The sequence below is a fragment of the Brachyhypopomus gauderio genome, chromosome 5 (genome assembly GCF_052324685.1).
Source record: "Brachyhypopomus gauderio isolate BG-103 chromosome 5, BGAUD_0.2, whole genome shotgun sequence".
NCBI lineage: Eukaryota > Metazoa > Chordata > Actinopteri > Gymnotiformes > Hypopomidae > Brachyhypopomus > Brachyhypopomus gauderio.
The window spans coordinates 12344722-12367968 of NC_135215.1; the positions used below are offsets into that span (position 1 = coordinate 12344722).

General features: G+C 44.4%; 1 protein-coding gene across 6 annotated transcripts; it reads left to right on the forward strand.

The window, feature by feature from the left end:
• The first annotated feature begins 4132 nt into the window (after window positions 1–4132).
• Window positions 4133–23186, forward strand: slc44a1b (solute carrier family 44 member 1b). Of its 6 annotated transcripts, none has more exons than XM_077005751.1 (16): window positions 4133–4304; window positions 5906–5995; window positions 6635–6777; window positions 9722–9858; window positions 11352–11445; window positions 11615–11784; window positions 12320–12409; window positions 12697–12863; window positions 13035–13221; window positions 13622–13790; window positions 14114–14270; window positions 14623–14706; window positions 15043–15180; window positions 15368–15604; window positions 18170–18274; window positions 19015–23186. In XM_077005751.1, the coding sequence occupies exons 1-16, from the start codon at window positions 4248–4250 to the stop codon at window positions 19036–19038; spliced, it is 2049 nt and encodes a 682-aa protein (XP_076861866.1). In that variant the 5' UTR covers window positions 4133–4247; the 3' UTR covers window positions 19039–23186. The 6 variants fall into 6 exon arrangements, with proteins under 6 accessions (XP_076861866.1, XP_076861867.1, XP_076861872.1 ...); XM_077005752.1 differs by having other exon boundaries at window positions 19400–23186; XM_077005757.1 differs by lacking the exon at window positions 4133–4304 and adding an exon at window positions 4423–4889.
• Window positions 23187–23247: the final 61 nt, after the last annotated feature.

Sequence of the window (23247 nt, forward strand, 5' to 3'; positions counted from 1 at the left end):
ACATCCCGCAACCCCCACCGATGCTTAATTGAGTTTCTCTGAAACGTTACTAATGATCAAAGACATCTTATCTTTAAGAAAACCTAAGTAATAATAATGAAAGAGAATCACATACATTGTCACACGTTATAGTTGCAGGACGACAGGCAAAACTAAATTACTTTAGAAAATAATAGCAAATAATTTGTCAACCACCAAAATTACTATTTCCACTAGCAAAGAAATACATGAAATACATGCAAAACAAGGTTAAAAATTTGATACAAGGTACTTCACTGATATAGAATGTATTGCCACAATTTTGCAATTTTTGGCACAAAATGACAACTGAGTCATGTTTTTTTGACTTTGTTACAGCAAATGAAGTTAGTGCTGAGACAACAGATAGGCCAGCGGGATAAGACCAGTCAAAGGTCGCCGAAGCTGACTCATGGATACTGACCGTTATTCAAATGCATTAACCGGAAATATTTATATTACATTATATTTTTTAACACAGAAAGGACAGTATTACCCTTACACACAAATGGATGAGCCAAAAACGAAGGCATACGCATGACTACCTAAGGACTGACCCGTGCCTGCCATTGTTGAGTGGACACCGTGTGTCAAGAAGTCGTAAGCACTAACCCGGTGTGAAACTCCGATTACTTTGTCTTGAATTCAAGTTTTGACTAACGCAGTGAGAGATAATAAATCAGAATCGCAGGGGACACAAAAAATCACAGCAATTGAATAGGTGTTCGTCACATTTTTACAAATACGTTTTTAACAAATACGTTATTTGACTGAATGCATCAACGTGTTTGCCTTGATTTCGGTACATACTGCAGTGGCCCGAGGACACAATGTCTCGTTTCATCAAGCTTGTCTCTTTGAGTAGAAGGAAACATATTTGCTTCAGACTATTGTCATCCTGCCATATATCTGTAATAGGACCCGAGGTCATTTGCATGGGTGGTGTATTAAGTTATTCGTAGCGACGAACAAGGTATTAACTAGGTTATAACCACTTGGTCTCCCTATGTGGGGGAGGTGACGTCGCAAGCTCGTGCACTGCATTTGCTCTTAACCAGATGTTGAAGAAGGTCCTCGCGCAGCACCGCCTGTTTCGTATTTGAAGTTAGTCATAAATACTATACGACATTATTAACCAAAGGTTAACAAGACTGAAATAGAAAACGAATAATCTCGACAAGTCTGGCGAGTTCGCTATTGCGTCATTTTCAGCAAACTCCAATGGGAAGAAAATTGAGCAAGTTTTATTTGCTGTAACAAAACAGCTGTGACGCAGTCATCAACTGGAACATTACAAATAGGATACACAATAATTTGTTTTGCGTGCGCTGATATTTAGACCACTTAGCGTAGGATACGTTTACGTTTATAAGAGGCTTAGCTATATATCTCATTGATTGAACGGTTTTCATGGTCGAAACTGGTATGAAGTATTACCTAAAGTTTGTGAGAGTATTCTCTTCTCTGTCCTCAGTTATTTTGTTTACTTGCCTCTTTGTGATATCTTGGCGGGAAAAGGTCTCAGCTCGACCTCAGCTTGTCCTTCCTATAAACTTACTATAATCATTATTATATGCTAAAATGTTGTTAAAATCAATGTCTGGGAAATGTAATGATTCAGTTTGACAGTACATGTTGACCAAAGTCTTTATAAACCTTAAAATGGTTTTATTTTCTGAATAATCTCTGGAGGAATGCAGTTGTCTATAATAAAATATTATGTTTTAAAGACACACAATGCACTATGGATTAGAGTTTAACTTTTACAAAACTTATGAGACGAGTGAGCCTCTTGAATTCTGTGGCGTAAACATTGCACTATGAAGTAACCTGAGCAAGGTGGCCATTCTCTGCTTGTCCTGAGGGACACTATATTGTTCCTGCAGTATTTAGCAAGCTCTTACGTGGGATCAGATTCACATGAAGTGAACCTTTTGTTAACACTACTGGTTTCCACAGATAAGTCCATATAGTACACTTACAGTAGTACATTCTGTGTGACTTTACATTTGAATATTGAGTAGTTTAATTGACTTTGAATGAGGCCCGGCCATCATTGCTAGATAAGCCAAGGCCTGTATTTGAAAAACTGCCAACTTTGTGAAGTTTTCTCATGCAACACTGAGAGTACACCAAGAACAGAGTGCTAGAGAGGCGTCCAGTGAAAGGGTATTGTGGACATAAACAACTCACTGATGAAAATGCCCAGACAATAATGTAAAGAATCATTCTGATGAGCAGGCACTGTACAATCAAGAAAATTGCAATAAAATCCAATGCTGGTGCTCCCGCTCAAGTGTCCAAATAACCAAACACTACGTCATTCCAGTGGTCCACCAGTCCAAGCGCCAGTGTTGTCTAAGGGAAACAAGGAGCCAAGACTGCAGTGTGCAAAGGAATGCAAAAACCGGATCACTGAGTAGTGAATAAACATGACCAGGTGATTTGAATCTAGATTTCTCTTGCACCAGGCTGATGGGAGGCACAGAATTTGGCAGAGGCAGAATTAATTGACAAGACCTTCCTGTGAGGTGTCAACAGTTCAGGCTGTCGGAGGTGGAGTAATGTTTTCTTGGCACACCCTGGGTCCTCTGATGGGCCTCTGTAGAAGGATATTTGAACAGTACTTACCTAAGCATTGTGGCAGACCAACTTCATGCCTTCAAGGTGTCAGTTTACCCTTTGGCAGAAGGACCCTTTCAACAGGACACTGCACCATGCCACAAGGGTTGTACAGTTCCCAGATCTTAATCCTATAGAGCATCTCTGGGACAAGGTAGCATGGGCTATTCATAGCACATTAGTACCTCCATCTAATTTGATTCCTGCAGAACTATGTGCACTGCTGTTGGAATCAATGCAATGACAAACTGCAATGGCTCTGAAGGCTAAAAGAGGTCCAAAGTGGTACTAGATGGCTGTGTCAAATGACGTGGCCATTCCGTGTTGATATATATATATATATATATATATATATATATATATATATATATATATATATATATATCTTCTTCAGGCCACCCCACACTTTCGGCTGGAAGATCTTGTCCTCCTGTGTGCTTAGATCTTAAGATGCACGGGCATGGAATTATGGAATAACAAGGCCTGATTTCACATAGAAAAACTGAGAGAAAAACATTGCATTCATCTGTGCTGATTCAGCAGATCTCAGGAAAAGGTTCATGGAATACAAGGAAGTGCAGATAGTGCCTCAGTGCCTTAGAAGATTGTAAACAGATCCTCTACAGAGCATGAATCCTCAAACCACTGAAACCACATGCTCCAAGATAGTCAGTGATGTTGTGTATGACCTTACAAAACCTTACAGATGAGGGCTGCCTTGAACTCAGTACCTTCTCAGCGGTTTGTTTTGAATTGACACAACAAATGTCATCCTGGTTATCTAAAGCTATTTAGAAACAAACTAATGTTGTCAAACATGTTAGGTAAAAACAAAGAAAAGGTCATAATTCACTGCAGCAAAAGTTCAATCTGTCAGCTCAAGAGACATCACACACACTTGATTTTGTAGTGATGCAGATAATGTACTGCCATCTCTGAAAGTATTTTACCCGTCATACCTCTGTCCTGTATGGAGCCATCCGAAATGAATCCTAACCTATATTAACCTTGCTCATTATTTTCGGTGGTGAATCACTATGAAACATTAATCAACATTAAAACAAGACAAGGCTAGGCAACACTAAGACTACACATAATCCATGTCCAAGAAAGCAGCCCTGTTGGTCTCGTCAGTGATTGTATCTTTAATTAATAATTAGATTATATTTGGAAATGTACTGTATTTAACTACAAGTAGTCAGATGTTAATTATTTATCTCAATAATAGTCACATATCATGCTTGATTGCTTGTTGGTAGTATCAGATTCACTTATCTAGTAGATAATGTACTATACGTGACTGCTCTCTAGTGGACAAAGCGATGAGTGCAATTTCCTTGCAATCGATTTGTTTACTACTGGTGTTTACAGTAGAGTAATCTGGGTGGGGTGTCTTCGTCTGCCAGTACCCCCCCCCCCCCCCCCCCCCCACGCACACTTACACACACACACACACACACACACACAAAACTGCCCCTGACCAACGCTCACCCTCTCCCTGGTACAACAGCAAACAATAGAACAATGAGCCCCTTCACGGTGTCGGCCCGGCAGCTCCGCGGTAGCTTGTAGCTGTAGTCCTCCTGTAATGCAGCACGCAGACGACGATGAGCGAGCAAAGAAGGACAGCGAGTTCCTACCACCCAAAGACCCTTTGGAGAAAGGTGGATTAACTACTTTGATGACTGACAGGAGAACAGATAAGTTGCAAGACAGTGATTCTAGGTTTTGAACGGCCAACAATAAATTTTGTAAAGGTTTAAACCGTTTGGTTAAAGAGGGTAGTGAATCACAATGTTTGCAAATATTTTGGTATTGATTATCTTTGGTAATTTAAGTGTAGATTAGATTAGAATAGTTTCCTGATTTTGTTTATTGTGGCCTTGGTTTAAAGATTAAGGACCGATATTACCTTTAGGAAACCGTTAATTAAAAGACTTTCTAAGACAGGTGTGCGGACAAACCTTTGACTAAAATACATGTAATCAATTTGGATTGTTGTCAGTATGCATTTGTATGTCCATCAGCGGTATTCATAGTTTCGTGTCAAGAACACAAATACATGCAACGTGACGTCAATTTCTGAACCGGTCTGCGATGACGTCACGGTCGCTGACCGCAGCGCTGGCGACTAAAGTTAATCGGAGTTTCCAAGTCGCCTAATCGGTTTGTCGTCGTGGTTTTGAAATTCGCGGCATCCGCCAGTGTCCCACCATTCCGCGTGGGCACCTCCTCGAGCAGCTCGCGGTGTGAGTGGATGGTGCATTCCTTTTCCGGCTACACCTGCTCCATCCACCAGGAAGTGTAGCGCGTTAAAGCCTAAAGTAATAATCCCTTTCACCTGGCGCAAGAGGACCCAGTAATACTATGACATGGTCACGGGGAAATCCGTTTGGACGGTGAATCTAATGGATATGTCGTTTTAGTGCGTGCCACACAATTAATGCAGGGTAAAACAACCATACCGTCAACTCCCTGCAAGTTCGGGGTTATTCTTTTCTTGTGGTGTAGCGTTTAGTTCTTTGCGATTCTAACCTCTCGCCTGCAATGGGATGCTGCGGTAGCGCGGAGGTAAGGGACCCGCCGTCCGCCTGCGACGGCCCTGTCGGACGGGCGCCTTACGGGGGACCCGGCGCGGATGTGGTAGTGCAATGTTGCAATGTCTTATGTGCGGGTGGGCTTGAGAGTGGGCAGAAGAAGGTGCGATCGGATTATTCGCTCCCATACGTTTTCCCATATCGATGCATGCATTCGCCCCTTAACCGATGATTAGTCGTTTTGCCTCGTTATGCGTGAGCGGGGAACCCAAGTTCTGTGAATTACAGCGCACCGACGGACGGAACATCGATAGAGCGGGTGGGCTGGTAAACACAAGCCTGTCGTACTCGGGCTGCGGGGCTTGTGAATAAAGGGGTTCGGTGGAGGTCCTGAACACACGGAACCCGCAGGGATACGTATGTTTTAGGCTGATGTTGCCGACAGGCATATTCACTGTAGCGCAGTTTAGCAAAGTAGCCTCTTATTCAGCGTTTTGCACAAAAGGGATATTCAGTGTGCTGTCAGATTCTGTCAAAACATGTCATGTGTGCAAGCACATTCAGAGTGGACAGCTGACGTTTTTTTAGGCCTTGTTTTGAATCATGAATACATTAAGCCTGTTTTCTTATGCAGGACACTGAAGTAAGCAACGGTACAAGGTTATGCTATGTAAATCCAACAATGTGATGGCGTCTCTCTTGGATAACATGGGATTTCTGTATTTTAGAGGGCAAAAAGAGAATGGAAACCCCTGGAGGATCGAAGCTGCACAGATCTGCCCTGGTTCCTCTTGTTCACATTGTTCTGTGTGGGAATGGTGAGCTACACCTTTAGCATTTTTAGGTGTTCGAAGTCTAATGTATCAGGGAGCTGTCATCAACACACGCCTATATGTTCATCATTATTCAGGCTAATCACATTTGAACTTGCATGCTTCATAAACTAAATGACTGACTAATTAGATGTTTCTACCTTTGATTTGCTTGGTGAAGGGCTGTGTTGCTGTTCAATGCACCATTATCATTATTTATCATTTGAGAAATTGTGCCAAATCAGCTGTTCTTGAAGATCATTGGGGATTTTTATGCTTTATGAATCTTTAGAATATAGGAATATATTAAAGTATTTGGCATGACCTGTTTACCAGCTCATAAAAATAGAATCACATCTGACCTCTATCACTGGATGCATTTGTTCCATCAGCCTCTGTTTTGTAGCACTGATTATTTAATTGGTTCATAAGAACAAAACAAACAAAAGCCCACAATGTTATATCTCACAATAGCACTAACTCAAATGTATTTTTTTCTCTCTTTATAATTTTTCTGGATTTGGAGAGGACCGTGTCATGTTTTTTTATGTTTATGAGACAGAGTTCATGCAGTATGATTACGAATCTTCTCCTGATTTGTGTCCTTTGTCCTTGATGTACGCTGACCGAGCCTGCTTGTCTTAGGGTGCCATCTGTGGATACACCATAGTGACCGGTGGGGCCGCACGCCTGGTGTTTGGATATGACAGCTATGGGAACACGTGTGGCCAGCGCAACGACGCCATCGAAGGGGTCAGGCTGAGCGGCCTGGACCACACAGACAGAAAGTGAGCCCGCATGACCCCCCCCCAACAGCACCTTCGTCCTCTTCACATTTTCTGCTTTCTTAAGCAGCTTCTCTCTGTCTGCGAGCAAAGGTGTGGGAAGAAACGGCCCTGTTCTCATGGATTATCACATCAATGCTCGCGTCCAAGTCAGCTGTGGTTCACCTGCAGACACCTCTAGTCTTGGCAGAGCCACACACTTGCTTTAATAATTGAGAGAGGCCCTAAAGGCGCCGATGTCACACTGTGCACAGCGCTCGCTCCTGCCTGGTAGACGAGAGGCAGGTATATCGGTCCCTTTCATTTGCGTCAATGTCACATTCCTTTGTCCGCCCTCTGTGCAGCAGGGGGTGAAGGACGCTCTCCGCTTTGTCGTTGTCTTGCAGATTGGACAGCAATTCATTAGCGGAGCTTTCAGGGTTTCGCAGTTGTGCAAAGGAGATGTTAACTTAGTAAGCAGCACAGAAGATCCTGGTGAAAATATTCTGCTTTTACATATGACTATGGTGTCTGGGTTGTATATGTTTCATATTTTCATTCAGATTTAGTAAGCTTTATTCATCCCCAAGGGGCAGTTGAGGATGGCATGTTATTGGCATATTAATTAGTTTTTTGTTTAGACAGTTTTTTACTGTCATTTAATCATCATAAAATGAGAAATTATGAAATGTGGATCTTGGTTTACTACCATACATCTATGTTTTTATGTTTAATGTTTTTTGCACTTTACATTCTTGCATGATTTGTTGATATTTGAAACAAAGAATGGTGGTGGTGGTATCTGTTTCAAACATGTCTTGTGTTTTACACCGCATTCTCAGCAGCAAGGCTGTGTTTCAAGTTTGGCATAATGAGCAGATAAGCTTGTAGCTTTAGCAAGTTTAGAGTTCGTTCAAGTATTATTTTCTGCCCCGAATTCCTTACTGAGTCGTACAAATAAAATCACATAGGCAGAATCAAAGTTGGATTTTGGTTTTTTGGTCATTATTCTTTACACATGTCCTAGACACGACCTCAGCCTGTTCAGTACTGCTCAGAAGGTTCCTTTTCCTCACAAACTCCATAATTACCACATTAAGTGGATATACTGTGTTTTATTAAGAAGACCTGACAGATGGCCAGAGACCTGCGTTACAGACTTACATAGATGGTGTCAGTTCACTCTAATAACAAGGGTAGTTGACTCTAGGACTATATGGGCTTGTGGAATTGGCCAATCAGTGGACAGGTTTAAAGTTATGAATCAATTTTAGCTGCGTGGTTGTGCACAAAACACAGGAAGAATCTGAGGAAGAATTTCTTCTACCTTATGTAACCATGGCAGTGTCTGAGCAGCATCTGTGGTGGACAGAGTGTCGATCTTTAATATGGACCCGTATCCATTGCTTTTAGAGCCGCTGGTAGCTTCAGATAATGAGATGAGAGCGAGCCAAAGATTGGTCAGGCCCCTTGTGGGGGGCGGGGCCGGGTGAGTGACAGCTCGCCAGGGAGCACACAAATTCCTCATGTAGAACTCCACTGAGCCGACAGCTGCCATAGGATTCAATTAGGGTCTGCACAGCTGTCACTTCCCACTGGCTCCGCTCTCTCTGTCTGTCTTTCTGTTTGTCTGTCTGCTTCTCTCTCTCTCTCTCTACCTTTCTCTATCTCTCTCTACCTTCATGATGTTGATGATTTCATAATGTGTGGGCCTTGGCCGTAGAACAATAGATTTCTGTTTGACTATTATAGACACACAGAAGCACTGTGCACTCACCCTCAGGACAGTGTTTGTTTGTGAAAGGTCAGTGGATTTGCCATATAAATGCAGCTAATGGGAAACCCTTACACAAGGTGTCGTTGGTAGTTGTTGGGGCCAGTGAACAGAGAAAAGTTTAAATATTAAGACTTTTAGCCAGTCGAAGTTCATTTGGTTTACATGGATTAACATACATTCATTCATTTAGCTATGCTCTCCATACCTACATCTGTCCCTACTACATGCTCCATACCTTCATCTATCCCCACTGTACCCTTCTCACCCATACACCTTCCCTCTATAACCTTTAGAGCTACATCTGTACCCACTAGATACACATCTGTCCCCGCTACACCCTTCAGGTACACATCTGTCCCCGCTACACCCTTCAGACACACACATCTGTCCCCGCTACACCCTTCAGACACACACATCTGTCCCCGCTACACCCTCCATGCCTACGTCTGTTTGCTTCCTTTTCCTGTCATGAAGGACTTTCTCATAACACATTCAAAGGTCTCAAAAAACACCATTTCCCAGTGTTATCCCTGCTTTCCTTCATTCAAAATGATTTAACCACCAGTCGAGTGCTATTAGGGTCGCGGGTAGAAGTCTGATCCAGTTTTTTGTCAGGCTGACATGTGTTTAGTCAAACCCGGGAGGATGTGATTGGAGGGGCTGTCTGCGGTCTGCGTGTTTCCTCTCACCTCCGCCACACGTAAAAGCCTTTCAGACCAGCGGTGTGGCCTCGTTTCCACCCGCTTGCTTTCTTGCTACCACCACCCCACCCGCAGCCGTACTCGCATATCTGACAGGCCACTTTTGTGCAGGGCGTGCGGGACAATGGGTCTTGCTTGCAGATCCGTGTGGGAACAGTTGCCCCACTCCACACACCAGGGCCGAGGCCCAAAATATGCACCTCTCTGTGTGGATGTTTAGTGCACAATGCTGAAGGCTGTGTTCTGCAGTCTATTCTGGTATCTGATTTGCTCAGCTGAGGCGCCCCATTCTCGTCAGTTTGAATAGCCACGTTGTGTTCTGGTTTGGTATGTTATCAGTTTGATGCCCCCACAACTCGTCTTTGCTGGACACACATTCCAGTCTACTGCGTCTTGTTCAGATATTCTTACGTACTGTTTTTAAAAAAAGAAAGACTTCCGTTATTTTATTCGACGAGGAACGTAATGCGTTTGAGTTGATGTTTTACAGATACGTCTTCTTCCTGGATCCCTGTAACATAGACATCATTCAACGGAAGATCAAGTCGATGGCCCTGTGTGTCTCGCAGTGTCCAGCTGAGGAATTGACAACATACGGGGACCTGAGAAGGTTTGCCATGGTCAACGGTGAGTCATGTCCGCCACCCCCGCCAGGCTGCTCGGAGGCAGCCTTCTGTTTCACCGCATACCACCACAAGTCCCCCTAGTGGTAGCACGTGGCCATAACGTCCTATACTAAAGCAGCTATAGCCTCAGATCATGCAGCGACAGCCCCATCTGGGACTAGAGTCGTCCTTAAAGTGGGGCACTGCAGTACAGTAAAATGAGAATATGCTGTAGACACATATGTGTAGACTATAGACAGACATTACATTCCTCGGTCAATAAAAACGATTCAGCATACCCGTATAATTGACATGACGGCTATTTTGCTCATCAGCGGTATTGTGAGGTCAGACATGATCCCCAGATGCGTGGCTCGGAAATGCAGAAAACGCTGCGGTCTTCAAAATGCAAATGCGTCCTGCCTCTTCAAGATGTAATGCGTGCAGAAAGGGTCATCAGGCTGCAACCCTTAATCAAGCAGAAAGCAGCTCTGAGAGTGCTGAATCCATGTGGTGGCAGCTGTGTTGACACGAGCTATATTACCAACACGGTTGGGTTGGCTAGACCCCTTTTCTACCGTTGCATATGAAGTAGGGTTCATCCTCGATTTCAAAAGTGTTTGCTGCTCAGCCTGTCGTCGGTGCAGGTGCACGTAGACGTCTATGTTAAGACCCGATTTGTCACCCATACAGTGTACAAATACAAGCAGCGAACATGGTGTTCTCAGAGATGGGTCCACATTTAGCTACTGGGAAAGGACAGTGCAGCAGGTCTTCATCCCAGATGCGTCCATCGCATCATGGCAGCGAGGGGCTGACGGAAGCTCCACCCCCTGCGGAGACAAAGGACCTTGTGAGGCGCGACGGTGACCACAGCGCACCGTTGACTTCACACTGTATCTCCTTTCAGGGTCTTCCACGGGTGCGCACGAACGCACACAAACACCTCACGCACACACAGGGGAGTGTGCTGTGGGGACAATGGCCCCGTTCAGCTGGCCTCTCGTGCAGGGAGTCTGTTGTTTTCAGTCCACTGGTCGAGCCTTGTGTGTCTGCACTGCTGTGTGTAGGGTCTGACACATGCCTGCTGGCACCGTGACAGCCTCATTTGCATGCTTGTTTCTGGGAAAACTATGTTGCGTTGCTATTCACCTGCATTGCGAGAGCACTTTGCCTTTTGTCTTTTAACACCAACATTTAGAGCAGGCTAGGACAGTTCAGTCGTGTTGTAGGAATCCTTCTCCCCAAGCCTGGGAATTAAATATTACTTACAGAGGGTAAAAATATTAAACTGGCCAACAACATCTGAACATTCTTGCTTCCCAAACCTAAAGAGGTGTGTGATGTATGTGTAGTGTGTGATTTGTGGCCTAGACGTCCCCTCGGGTGTGTCCCCTCAGCTCTGTCCCCGATGCCGCTTTTCTGTATTGTACACAATGACACATGCATATACTAACACTTGGGTGATGAGAAATGATGTCATCATATCTGGATGCACTATGTTCTTTTCTTCAGGCTCAGAACTCTGTTCCTACGAGCTGGCAGGCCACAAGTACCCAAACCTCCCTGAGCGCTTTGACAAGTGTCCCAAACTTCCTGTTCCACAGAGGTATGTAGCTCAGTGTGACCCATAAACCCTTGTGAGAAGGAGGCGTGTCCCCACTTGGGGACGTTCCTGCATGCGGTCCCCACTCGTGCCGTGCGTCTCGGGAGGGGTGAAGGTCTGGCCTTCCTCGGTCTTCACTTTCCCTCTCTTCCCACTTGTTCCTTCTCCGCAGTAAGCCTCTGCCTGTCTTTAACCGCTGCACGCCCGTGGACATCTTCTGCTATTCAAAGTTCGCTGAGGCGGTGGTGACGTTCGTCAGCGATAACACTCTGCTCCACCGGCTGATCTCTGGGGTGGTGGCCAGTAAAGAGATCATTTTGGGGCTGTGTGTACTGGCGTTAGGTAACTGTCCTCACACGTGTCCTGCTGCTCAGACACAGCCCACTTTACACCACGATGACGCTGGTATGCAGAAGAGCAAGAGTTTAGACGGGCTAAGTGGTGTGACTCAGTTATGTGAATGGAGTCTAATTTATTCATGTTTAGCAGCACTACATTAATTTTAATATCAGTTGTTGGATGTCTCAGTGGTACTGTTCAGCATTTCCTCTTTGGGCTTATAAGAAATATTAACTGGAATTAATGAATAATTATAATGATTCGTTCTTTAATTTTATGTACATCTTGTTTTGATGTTTGCTTCTTGTTATGGAGACTTGGGGTACATATAACATGTACGTAATGGTATTTAAACATTTGATACACATAGTGACCTATAATTAAGGACTTAACTGCAACTGGACCAGAAAATCTAGGCTATGTTTTTGATGAGACGAGGACTCTGATTTCATGTGATTGTAGCTAAGGCCTGTAGTGATGGCATTTCCAGGAGCTAATGAGTGCTTGTTTAACGTGTGTGGGGGTGTGCGTGCCACAGTGCTCTCCATGGTCCTGATGGTGATCATTCGCTACATCTCTGCTGTCCTGGTGTGGATTCTCACCGTGGTAGTGGTGCTGGGCTCTCTAGGCAAGTCTCCTGTTTCCTCTCTGCTCCTTTCTCCCTGTCTGTTCTGCTCTTAAGCTTTGCAGGGCAACTCTTCCTTCCAGGTAAATGCACTTTTGGAACAGTCTGTATTTTATGTCAAGTGCCTAGAGTAAGTCTTGAGTAGCCTCTTGCCAAATGACATAAACTCAGGTATGGGTGCAGCACGATATCTGCATCTTAACATCTCTCAAAGTCGATTTATAGCGGGTGTTATAGTTTGTGCCTCTGTTTGGAAGTGTGAAGGTGTGTTGTGCTGTGTGTATATGTAGGAGGCACCGGTGTTCTGTGGTGGTTATATATAGACCACAGGCTGACGAGGAACGAGACTTTGGCTAAAGATTTAAAGGAACCGAAAGAGACCGACGAGGAAGCAGAGGCTTCCAAGGACCACATGCAAACCCTGCTGGTGTATGCCATCACAGCCACTGTCTTCACGGTGAGTCACAGAGTGGCGGGTCACAGCTGAGATCATGCGTGGAGCGGAAGCTCCTCTGTGCTCCTGCATGCAGGCTTCATGCAGGCTTCATGCCAGCCTGAGCTGCTCCTCTCTAACAGTGTTCCCCCCCAACATGTGTGTGTCCTGGTTCTGGCGGCCCGTCTGCGGCAGGTGATCCTGCTCCTGCTCATGCTCTTCATGCGGAAGCGGGTGGCTCTGACCATCGCACTCTTCCATGTGGCCGGCAAGGTGTTCATCCACCTGCCCCTGCTGGTGCTGCAGCCCTTCTGCACCTTCCTCGCCCTCTTCCTCTTCTGGGTCTACTGGATCCTGGTGCTTCTCTTTCTGGGAACCACTGGTGAGTCCCAGCACGGTCAGGAAGGGCCTTTAGAAAGCACTTACCTTTCCCACTTACGTTTCCTACATCACTTTTCTTAGGGCACATACATTATATTTTTCTGAGTTGGCTAGCTATGATTTTCTTGGGTAATTATTTTTCAGAGAAGATTGCATCTGTTACCATTTCTTAACCTTTACAAACTCTCAAAGTGACTGTAGCTACCTTTTACTATATTATTGACTGACTTGCAATATTTTCATGAGATTGGCAGTATCAGCTCATTTTAAACTCGCCACTCAGCAGATCTCGTATAGGTAATGGGATTTCATTTGAATTTCATTTTGTCCCAGTTTGGGACGTGCGCTCTATTGTCTACGTTCCAATGTCATACTTTTCCTTTTGATGTCTGTGACGACAGGAAATCCGGAAAAGAACGAGACGACGGGTCTGACAGAATTCCGACTGAGTGGTCCACTGCAGTACCTCACCTGGTACCACGCCGTGGGTCTCATCTGGGTCAGCGAGTTCATACTGGCGTGTCAGCAGATGACCGTGGCAGGAGCTGTGGTGACCTACTATTTCACCAGGTCTGTCTGGCGCGGTCACTGTGTAGCTCAGTGATGGGAGAAGCAAATCCAAACACTACTGACCACGCCAACCAAAGCAAGCCGTCCCGGTGGTGTGTGGTAGGAAGTTCAGCATTAATCCAGGAGAGGTGTGGTCTTTTCCTCACTGGGCCTTTCGTTCAACTCGGATACAGCCAACCAAACAGCTTAGGAGTGATATGATTGGTGGACAATCAACCATGAAAGTTTCAGTCACTGTTTAGCTACATCAACTGTAGGTTTTTCAGCAGGTCTCAGAAAAACGGTGCCTCTTTGATCTTTCCAACCTCTGTCTCCACTTGAAGGGATAAGAACAAGCTCCCCATAACACCCATCCTGTCCTCCGTGGTGCGTTTGATGCGGTACCACCTGGGCACTGTGGCGAAGGGCTCCTTCATCATCACCTTGGTGAAGATTCCACGCCTCATCCTCATGTACATCTACAACCAGCTCAAAGGAAAGGTCAGTCCACAGCATCCCGGGCCTGGCAGCCTACGCTCTGTGCTCTAGAACAGCTTCTAGACTGTAGGCTCTAGTTCTAGGTCTTGATCTAGATTCTAGGGATCATTCAAAGGTGGATGGGCCACTGAATGTATAAGCGTTTGTCTCATTTATAAAGAATGTTTTCCTTGCCACCCGTATGTATGAACATTGCTTATCACCTTTTTCATGATGCTAGATTCTACACAGAGATGTGATTCTCATTATCTTTTAGTACCAGAAAGACCAGGATGAAGTATATTGGTGTGAGGAAGTTGGATTGTATGTAGCGGTGTTTGTGATTCTTACCCGTAATGCATTTGCCCTTTGACAGGAGAATGCGTGTGCACGCTGCATGCTGAAGGCGTGTATTTGCTGCCTGTGGTGTTTGGAGAAGTGCCTCAATTATCTGAATCAGGTACTCCTATATAGTGAGCTGGATTCATTCAGTATGGAATGTTTTAGAAAATTGCATGTTGTAAAATTGTTGGTTGAAGAAGTGGAAGAAATGCACCATAGAATTAAGTAGGTTCTCAAAATCGTATATCCATGGAGGACGGTTCTATAGGGGTGGTTCTTCATTCAGTAAGACCGGTTTCCCATGATGCGTGCGTGCGTGCGTGCGTGTGTGTGTGTGTGTGTGTGTGTGTGTGTGTGTGTGTGAGACTGTGTGCTATATGTGAAGTGGTATGATTATTTTTTTTGCCTTTGTGTCTTGACTTGTTCTGTTCTGTGGGCTTCACCTCCCGACCAGAACGCGTACGCAGCGACAGCCATCAACAGCACTAGCTTTTGCACATCGGCGCGCGACGCCTTCATCATCCTCGTGGAGAATGCACTGAGGGTGGCGGCCATCAACACCGTTGGAGACTTTGTGCTTTTCCTGGGCAAGGTGGGAGGACTGGGACCTCAACACGCTATCTGTGATGCTGCCACGCCTTTCATGGGACAGATCCACTTCCTGTTGGCAGAATTGTGAACGTGTGGGTGTGTTTGTGTTTGTGTGTGGGTGTGTTTTTGTGTGTGTGTGTGTGTGTGTGTGTGTGTGCGTGCGTGCGCGCGTGCGTATGGATGAGCAGATCCTGATCGTGTCCTGCACAGCGTTTGCGGGTGTGCTGGCACTGAACTACCAGCGTGACTACACAGAGTGGGTGCTACCGCTCCTCATCGTGTGTCTGTTTGCCTTCCTGGTGGCCCACTGCTTCCTGTCCATCTTCGAGATCGTGGTGGACGTGCTCTTCCTCTGCTTCGCCATCGACACCAAATACAACGACGGCACACCCAGCAAGGAGTTCTACATGGACAAGGCTCTCATGGTGAGTCAGAACACTCACACTCAGCTACGTTTGGTAGAGTGTCCGGATTTGGATTCATGCATTCTGGGATGTGCACTGAAATGAAATAAGTGAATCAGCCACTCAGTACCACTGACTAACCACATACTGGGCTAAATTAAAGGGGCCTTAATGGTGTCATGAACATAACACTTTTTTTTTAATAAATGAAAAAAGGGACAGGACATGCCAGTGCTATAACTTCTAGGTTTGACTCGAGGAGGGGTGGAGTTATTTTGGGGGGGTCTTGGTGAAGGGTTGTGTCCCATCAGCCAGACAGTCTGTCACATGACGAAAGCGAGAACATGTTGCAGTCTGGTCTAGTTTCAGACTGTAACAGAGAAGAGAGGCTGGATCCCTCTTTGCATGTCTTATTTAATGGGTCCAACTTTGATGACTGATGAGGCCGAACACAACAAACATGCTCAGTTTTCTGCATGAGGTCTCATCGCCCTCTAGCCACAGTGCTGAATGTTCTTGTTTACACAATGGGGGTGTGGACCACAGTGTTTGTGTTGACAGGGTGCTGTCCATGGTGCTGCAGGTGGGGCTTGGCTGAGGCACGCACCCACTGATGGTCTGTCTGGCTTGACACAACATTTATGACTTGTTTGAATGTTTTATTTCTGTAAATGTGAAAACGTTAGGTTGTCAGAAGTACAGGTAGGCCTGCACATTTAGTTAGCTGACATCTGCTGGTTTGGGCATCTTGCAAAATGCAAAGTCTCTGCTGTCTTGGATACAGAACAGATATTTTTAAGATAGTGTGTCCTAGATACTTTCTGGGGTAATGTCAGTTTTTTGTTGTTGTTGGTTTTTTTTGGTTTGTTTTTTGTTTTTAAAAAGCATTTCTGCATTTGTAAAAAATGACACTATAATCGTATGCAAAATGCGAGTCCTTTCACATGACGTTCAGCCTTGAGTGAACACATCTCGGTGCTGTAATGCTCTGCGCCACCAACAGAGGGGGCTGCTGCGTAGTCTGACTGTGTAGCTGCAGCCGTGAGTGCTCGTGAATAGCAGCTGATTGCGAGCTTTTGAAAACTCGCAGAGCAATGCAAATGCAACTTAAGCAAGCCCAAGTTGTAAAGTACTGAAGTGGCTTGAAGCCCGGGTGTCTGGTGGGGGTGGAATCTTGTCATGAACACGCCGTACAGAACACAAAGACCAGGAACAGGGCTACCCTGTCGCCTCTCCAGAATGGGCTCGGGCTTTCGTGGAATATTGCCAGGCAAGACCTCAGTTGTGTGTGAAATAGCCTGTTCTCCAAGAACAAAAAACAACACCTCTGGTTCTCTGAGGCAGAAATTAACTTCAGATGAGCAGTAATGTGCCCGTGAGGAGCAGTAATGTGCCCGTGAGGAGCAGTAATGTGCCCGTGAGGACTTCAGGGTAAACGCTGGTTAGATTCTGGTGTTCAACAACTGCCCTTGCATTCATCAGTGTGATATGTATTCATATGAGACCACACTGTGTCTGTACAGAATGTACATGATGTGGGAAACTAGCTGTGCTAGGACCATGCGGTACAGCCGTGGATGTTTTTCAGACCTGCCATTGCCAATTGATTTTGTGCAGACATAAATGTACCTGGGCGTAGGGTGAAATGTAAGAGCACTATCATCATAGCTTATGGTTGCTTTCATTGCTCAGAGGTCCAGGGTCTGCATACACTGAGGTTTTTTGTTACACTGTGGTTTTGTGGTACACTGGTTTCGGACACATTAGGTTTCTGAAAGGCAGCCCTCCCTAAAGCTTTAACTGGCAGACATTTTTAGTGGGTCTGGGTCACACAGGTCCCCGTTTGGTGGCTTAGCTGTCCATCACTGTTGGTGAACTTTGTATTGTGACCACCGCATCCCTGACCAGTGTGTGGATGTTTAGTGTTATGTAGTCATTGCTACTGCCTAAGGAAGCACATAGCGAGCCAGTTTTTGACAGATTCTCGCACAGAGGTGGTGACTAACAGACTTATTAAATAGGTGACACACAATTATATATAAAATGACAAGCACCAGTCATGTGTGTTTATTGCATCTCAGATTGTTTAAGATGCTGCAGCTGAAATTCCAGACCAACTGTGTGACTGCAGTTGTATCGAAGGTCAGACTGTACGCGACGATAAAGGTTTTCTGTCAGTATTCCCAAGTCGCCAGAAAACTACAACATTCTGCTCGTCATCCCTAATGCCTTTTTAAACCATGCCTAGCCCCTCGCAGAGTTCTGCCTTGGAAACACCAATTTATTTGTAGTTGGAGTGTGAGGTGGTTGGTTGGTTTTAGACATGCATTACAGCAGTGGTGATAAACGGTGAGCAAAACTAGTGACGGCACTTTGGCCACTGGGTATTCTGACTCATTTACATGTTGAAAGACCACAAATTTTAACTTGTGACCAAAAGAAATTCTTTCGTGATTTGAGATTGAAGTGTGCGACAACATAATCATCATGATTATTGTACAGTGTGAAGCCAGCATTAATTTTTTTTAACCATGACAACTGAATTCCTGGCTGTGCTGAGTCTTCCTCTTCCTCTTCCTCCGTTAGGAGTTTGTGGAGAACAGCAGAAAGTCGGTGGTGCCAGCAGAGCGTGGGCGGAGCAAGCGCTCTCGCGCTCGTGAAGAGGCGGAGCTTACAGAGATAAAGGCCATGGTGAGTGGTGTTGTGGGCGTGGCAGGGGCAGAGTGGGAGGAGTTTCTGCTCTACTACCTGCTGCTTTGTGTGCTGGTGGACTGCGTGCTGTCTGAGCATGAGCTTGTGGTCTGCCTCAGTCAGGACGCGCTGGTCTTCCTGTCTGTGTGTCTGCCTGCCTCCAGCCTCTTCCTGCTGACCACGCTGCTTCAGGACACGGCCGTCACTGCCGCATGCTGACTGTTAACATCTGCCATTACTTACGACTCTTTCTCCATCCATCCTTTCATACGTCCATCACTTCTTCATCTGTCCATCACACTAACGTTTCATTTTTTAATGTGGTTCTTATTTTCTGGGTTTCTCTTTTTTCCTGTCGTCATTCTTGGTCGTCGTTTGTTCTCTGGCTGTCTAGAACCCAAAGTGCAGCTGTGTAAATAACACGCTGTCTGCAGCCTCTTCATCACACCATTGCTCTGGGAGAGAGAGATGGGCTCATCAGTGCGGGGAATGCTAGTGCCAGATTGAAACCGATCTGGACTGAACACAAAGGGGTGGTGCTACAAGCTTAGGCAGCCACCAAAGCCCCGCCCCCATGTGGCTCAGAGTCCCAGTGTGGTCCAAGGGGAGCTGTTATTAACTACACCATAACCTGGCTCTGCACCAGCTGGTGTTAAATAATGCTAAATTGCCACTAAAGTATAAATGTTTCATTTTTGCTTGCCACTAAAGTATAAATGTTTTCCTTTTCTGCACTCAAGGAAAGGATTTGTACATTGCTGTGAAAAGCTGCAGAAGTCAGGGCTGGTGTTGCATGACTGATGGCATCAGTGGCAGGACATGCGTGACATGAGCAGGACGCATTAGTGACCCCTCTCCTCACTCCAGGGTTTGGGGCTCAGGACAGTCTGTGTACATGACCACTATTCCCCCAGCACCCCCCCCCCTCTCTCTCTAGCAGATAAGCCTGTTTCTCATTTCTCACTTTGTTTTATTTTCTTGGACTCAATTTGTGGGTGTCATTTTGTTTTTCTTAATTATTTTTCTTTCTTAATCAGACTCACCGTTTCACATCCGTCAACCTTCTTCCCAATGTTTCTCTGGTCTTCCTACTGAAATAAAACACATGACCTTTTCTCCTCGTAGGCTCCTGGGACAAGTTCAGCTTGACCTAACGCAGCCCATGGGACTTTTTAAAGACATTCCAAAATGTTTATTTTTACCAATGTGTAACATGTTTACTATGGTTTCACTCCAGGGAATACAATATTTTAATAAGAAACTGTAAAAAAAAAAAAGAAATAACAATGTAATGAAGCACTTTATATTGGAGCGCTGCATATTTTAAAAGGCTGATGCATTTTTCGTAGTGATGTCCTTTTATAAGACTAAACACAAATGCCATCTAGGGAAGCGCAGTGCTACTAATGTCTAGAATCACTGTTTTTATTATGTAGGGTTTTCATAACAAACTTCTGTTCTTTTTCTTAAATGGGTTTCTCAGTGTAATTAGAAACCTTGGTGTTATGCAGCAATGAAGTTTTACTTGTGTTTTTTTTGTTTTTGTATCATTTTAACTCTGACTCATCTGATTATATCTTGCTCTTATTGATGTGTGATTCTTCTCAGTCCCATTAAGGAAGTTAGCTGTGTTTGAGAGCGTGTCTATAGACTGGGGTTGCTTTGTGCCTCATTCTTACGACACAGTAATTTACACCAAACCAGGTGATTTTGGATCTTCATGTTGACTTGTAAAACTAAGAGAGAGAGAAAGAGGGAGAGAGCTTGTCCAGCAGTGACTGTTCCTACACATTAGTGGGGTGTTTTTATTTTTGCCTTTTGAGGGGAAGAAGTCCGTGATTTCAAGCATTTGAAAGACAGCAGTTCTTTGATCAGCACTGGCAGCAAAAAAGCAGCAGACCCCTGCGACTCCTAGCGGCGTGACCCCTGACCTCCAGCGTGGCAGGGCCTGGTGCTTTTTTTTAGATCTACGCTGTATGTACTATATGTGTTGTGGAACTGAAGCACTGGATTAGGATACAGAATGGCTTTCAGTCATACTTTTGCAAATTTTGATACATATCACCCAAAATCATGATTGCCAGTGAAAGCGATTGATGCCAATATTTTATTCTCCTGAGCCGTAAAAACCTGCAGCCCTTCAGCCACACAGGGTGAGTACGGCACAAAGCTCGAGACGTGTATCTACTGAAATCTTTAGAACTGGAGTGCTGATTTTACAATCAGATTCCTTGTGTGTTCATACTGACCTGAATCACCAAAACTGTCCACAGGTCAGCTCTGCAACTCTACACAAATTATTGTGTCAAAGCACAAATGCCATCCGTTCACCTTCTCGTCACTGACCACGTTGACTAATGGATAATACAACAGTGCCCTTGTGGTACTCTGCACTCTCCTCAAATGCAGTGTGTGTTTGCTAGGGCTATTTCTGCAGTTCCTCCTTCAGACTGTAGGGGGAAACGCGGCTAACGTTTCTGAAGAAGTGCTTCTGCGTGCAACTTTATTTATTTTATAGCACGTACGAGTAGTACTAACTTGTCACTTTTTCGTTCGTTGCTTATTTAACAAGGTTCATTAGTCACACTGCATCCTGTGGAGAGTCCAGTTACTCCAGTACCTTGATCTCTGTGTGGTGTGATCATCCACTTTTACATCTGTGGCAAACTCAAGTCTTCCTACGTGCACTACATTTCTCAAAAGAACCTACATTTCTTGTCAGGCATGCTTGTAGATGAGGAGAGGAGAGGCACACACAACTTGCGTTTTGCCTTAACCTAGCCAGCGGCGCCCCCTACTGAACTTGATTTGGTTAGTTTCAGTGCAGTATTGTATTCTCCAACCCGTTCAACAACAGAACTAGCGAGCCTTAAAACAGTTCTAACTTTTCACAAAATGTTCACAAGCATTATATAACGGCAGGACAGGAGCAGGTAGGAGAGTGATGCTTTGTCGCTGGTGAATGGACAAGAGGAATCAAAATTTGCATTGGTACCATTTGTTGTGTAGTTTTCCTTTTTTCCTAACTGAATGTTCAGCAAACATTTGGCTAACATTCCCCAGGTCCCCTGAAACTGGGAACAACACAAACTAGATGTGCAGTAGTGGTTGTGATATCAGTTTGCTAATTTGGGATGAAGTGTGACAGTCATCCTTGGTGTATTTAATCCTTTATATATCTGAAGTAAAATGCTTCAGCAGGATGGCATTTCAGAAATAACTGTCTAGACAGATAGCTAACATTTTATTTCATTTATGTCCCTATTTGAAAATGATCAAATGACTACTAATTACACATTAGTTCATTTAAACTATAGAGTACCTGGGAGATTTTGCCACAATTCCTGATGTAGAAGAGAGGATAATGAAAAGCTATGGATTTAGGGGAGGGGGGAAGGGGTATTGCCTAAAACTGATGTGAATATGACTGAAGTATGCAGCTTTATACATGTACAGAACATATGAACATGGAATGATACATGTTGACTGATGAGTGTCTTTTTACATGTACAGAATACATGTAATGATACATGTTGACTGATAACAGAATGTCTTTTTTGACAAGGGACCTGAAAGTGTATTGTGTTTTTGTTCATTTCGGAGATATTCCGAGTCTCCTGTTCAATGGGAGGGAATCGTGGTATGGGGTAATTTGAAAAACCTCTGTGGAGTGCAGAAACACAGACACAATGCTATGAAACAGTAAGAGCATGAATAATAAAGTTACAGAATCAACATTTTGCCACATATGGTTGCAGCAAGATGGTATTTAACAGCGATTAAAAACATATTTGTAAAAAATTCTTGATATTTAAAATTATCTTAGTCATTTCATGAAGAACGTGTTTTAAAATATTAGAGAGGGATTCTCCTCTGATCACTAATTTGTCTTAGAACGCTTGAGAATGCCGTAGACAAACACATGAACAAACCATAGAGAAACATAGTTTTACAAACAATAGTGAAATCATTATTTGGCTTTGTTGGAACCCATAATGGCAAACCTAATGCCATTAGTGCAAGTTTGCCTTTTTCTGAGTGTAGTGCTGTGCTCTCTGGTTCTGCTCCAACTCAGTGGGTTCTGGTGCAGAAACACTGTTCCCAGATCAGTGTAAAGCACAGCTTCTCCAGCCTGAGCCAGTGCTGAGTAATGACCGTCCCTGCCTCCCCATGCTCTCCCTTGTTGCCAAATGCTTACACAATGGGAAATTCAAACTTAAGTGAACAAACACTGTATTGTGCTAACTGGTTGAAAACCAGTTTGTTTATGTTTTGGTATTCGGTGGAGTTCTCGCTTCCTTCTCCCCCAGTTGACCTGGCAGTGGGGCCCGGGTGTGCTGTCTCGGAGTCCATTAGAGATGTAGAAAAGCTCTTCTTAGAGCAAGAGTACAGCTAGCAATGCCCATAGCTGCAGCGCACACACACACATACACACACACACATACATACATACAGACACACACAGATATGACCTGCATGCTTCCACTCTGAGCTTTTTCTAACTCTTTAAAACAATGAGCCATTTTTGTAGGTCGTGAATTGTTCAGCATTAGAATCCATGTGACTTAAAACACTGACTTTAACTTCTAGAACAATAGCTTTATTCAACACGCCACAGTGTTTTTACTTTGTTTTATTTTTGACATATTGGTCCGTTTCTTCATTATGGAGACCTGTGCTTTTATTCTCATCTCCCTGGGGAATAGACTGGTTGTCTACAGATATTGTTATGAATAGGCAATACATCAGTTTATTTGTCTGGTGTGACACTAGCTCTTAGATTTTACCTGCAGTAAAGTTGTTTGTAACATTGAAAGTTTTTCTTTGTGTTATTTTTGGTTTGTTTTGATTTTTATATTTATGATTTCATATGTACCTTGTTTTTTTAAGTAATAAAGTGAAAACATTTTAAGCCCTTTCCTCAGATGTTATTGTATAGTGGACCACTACAGAGTAAATATTAATCTGTTAAC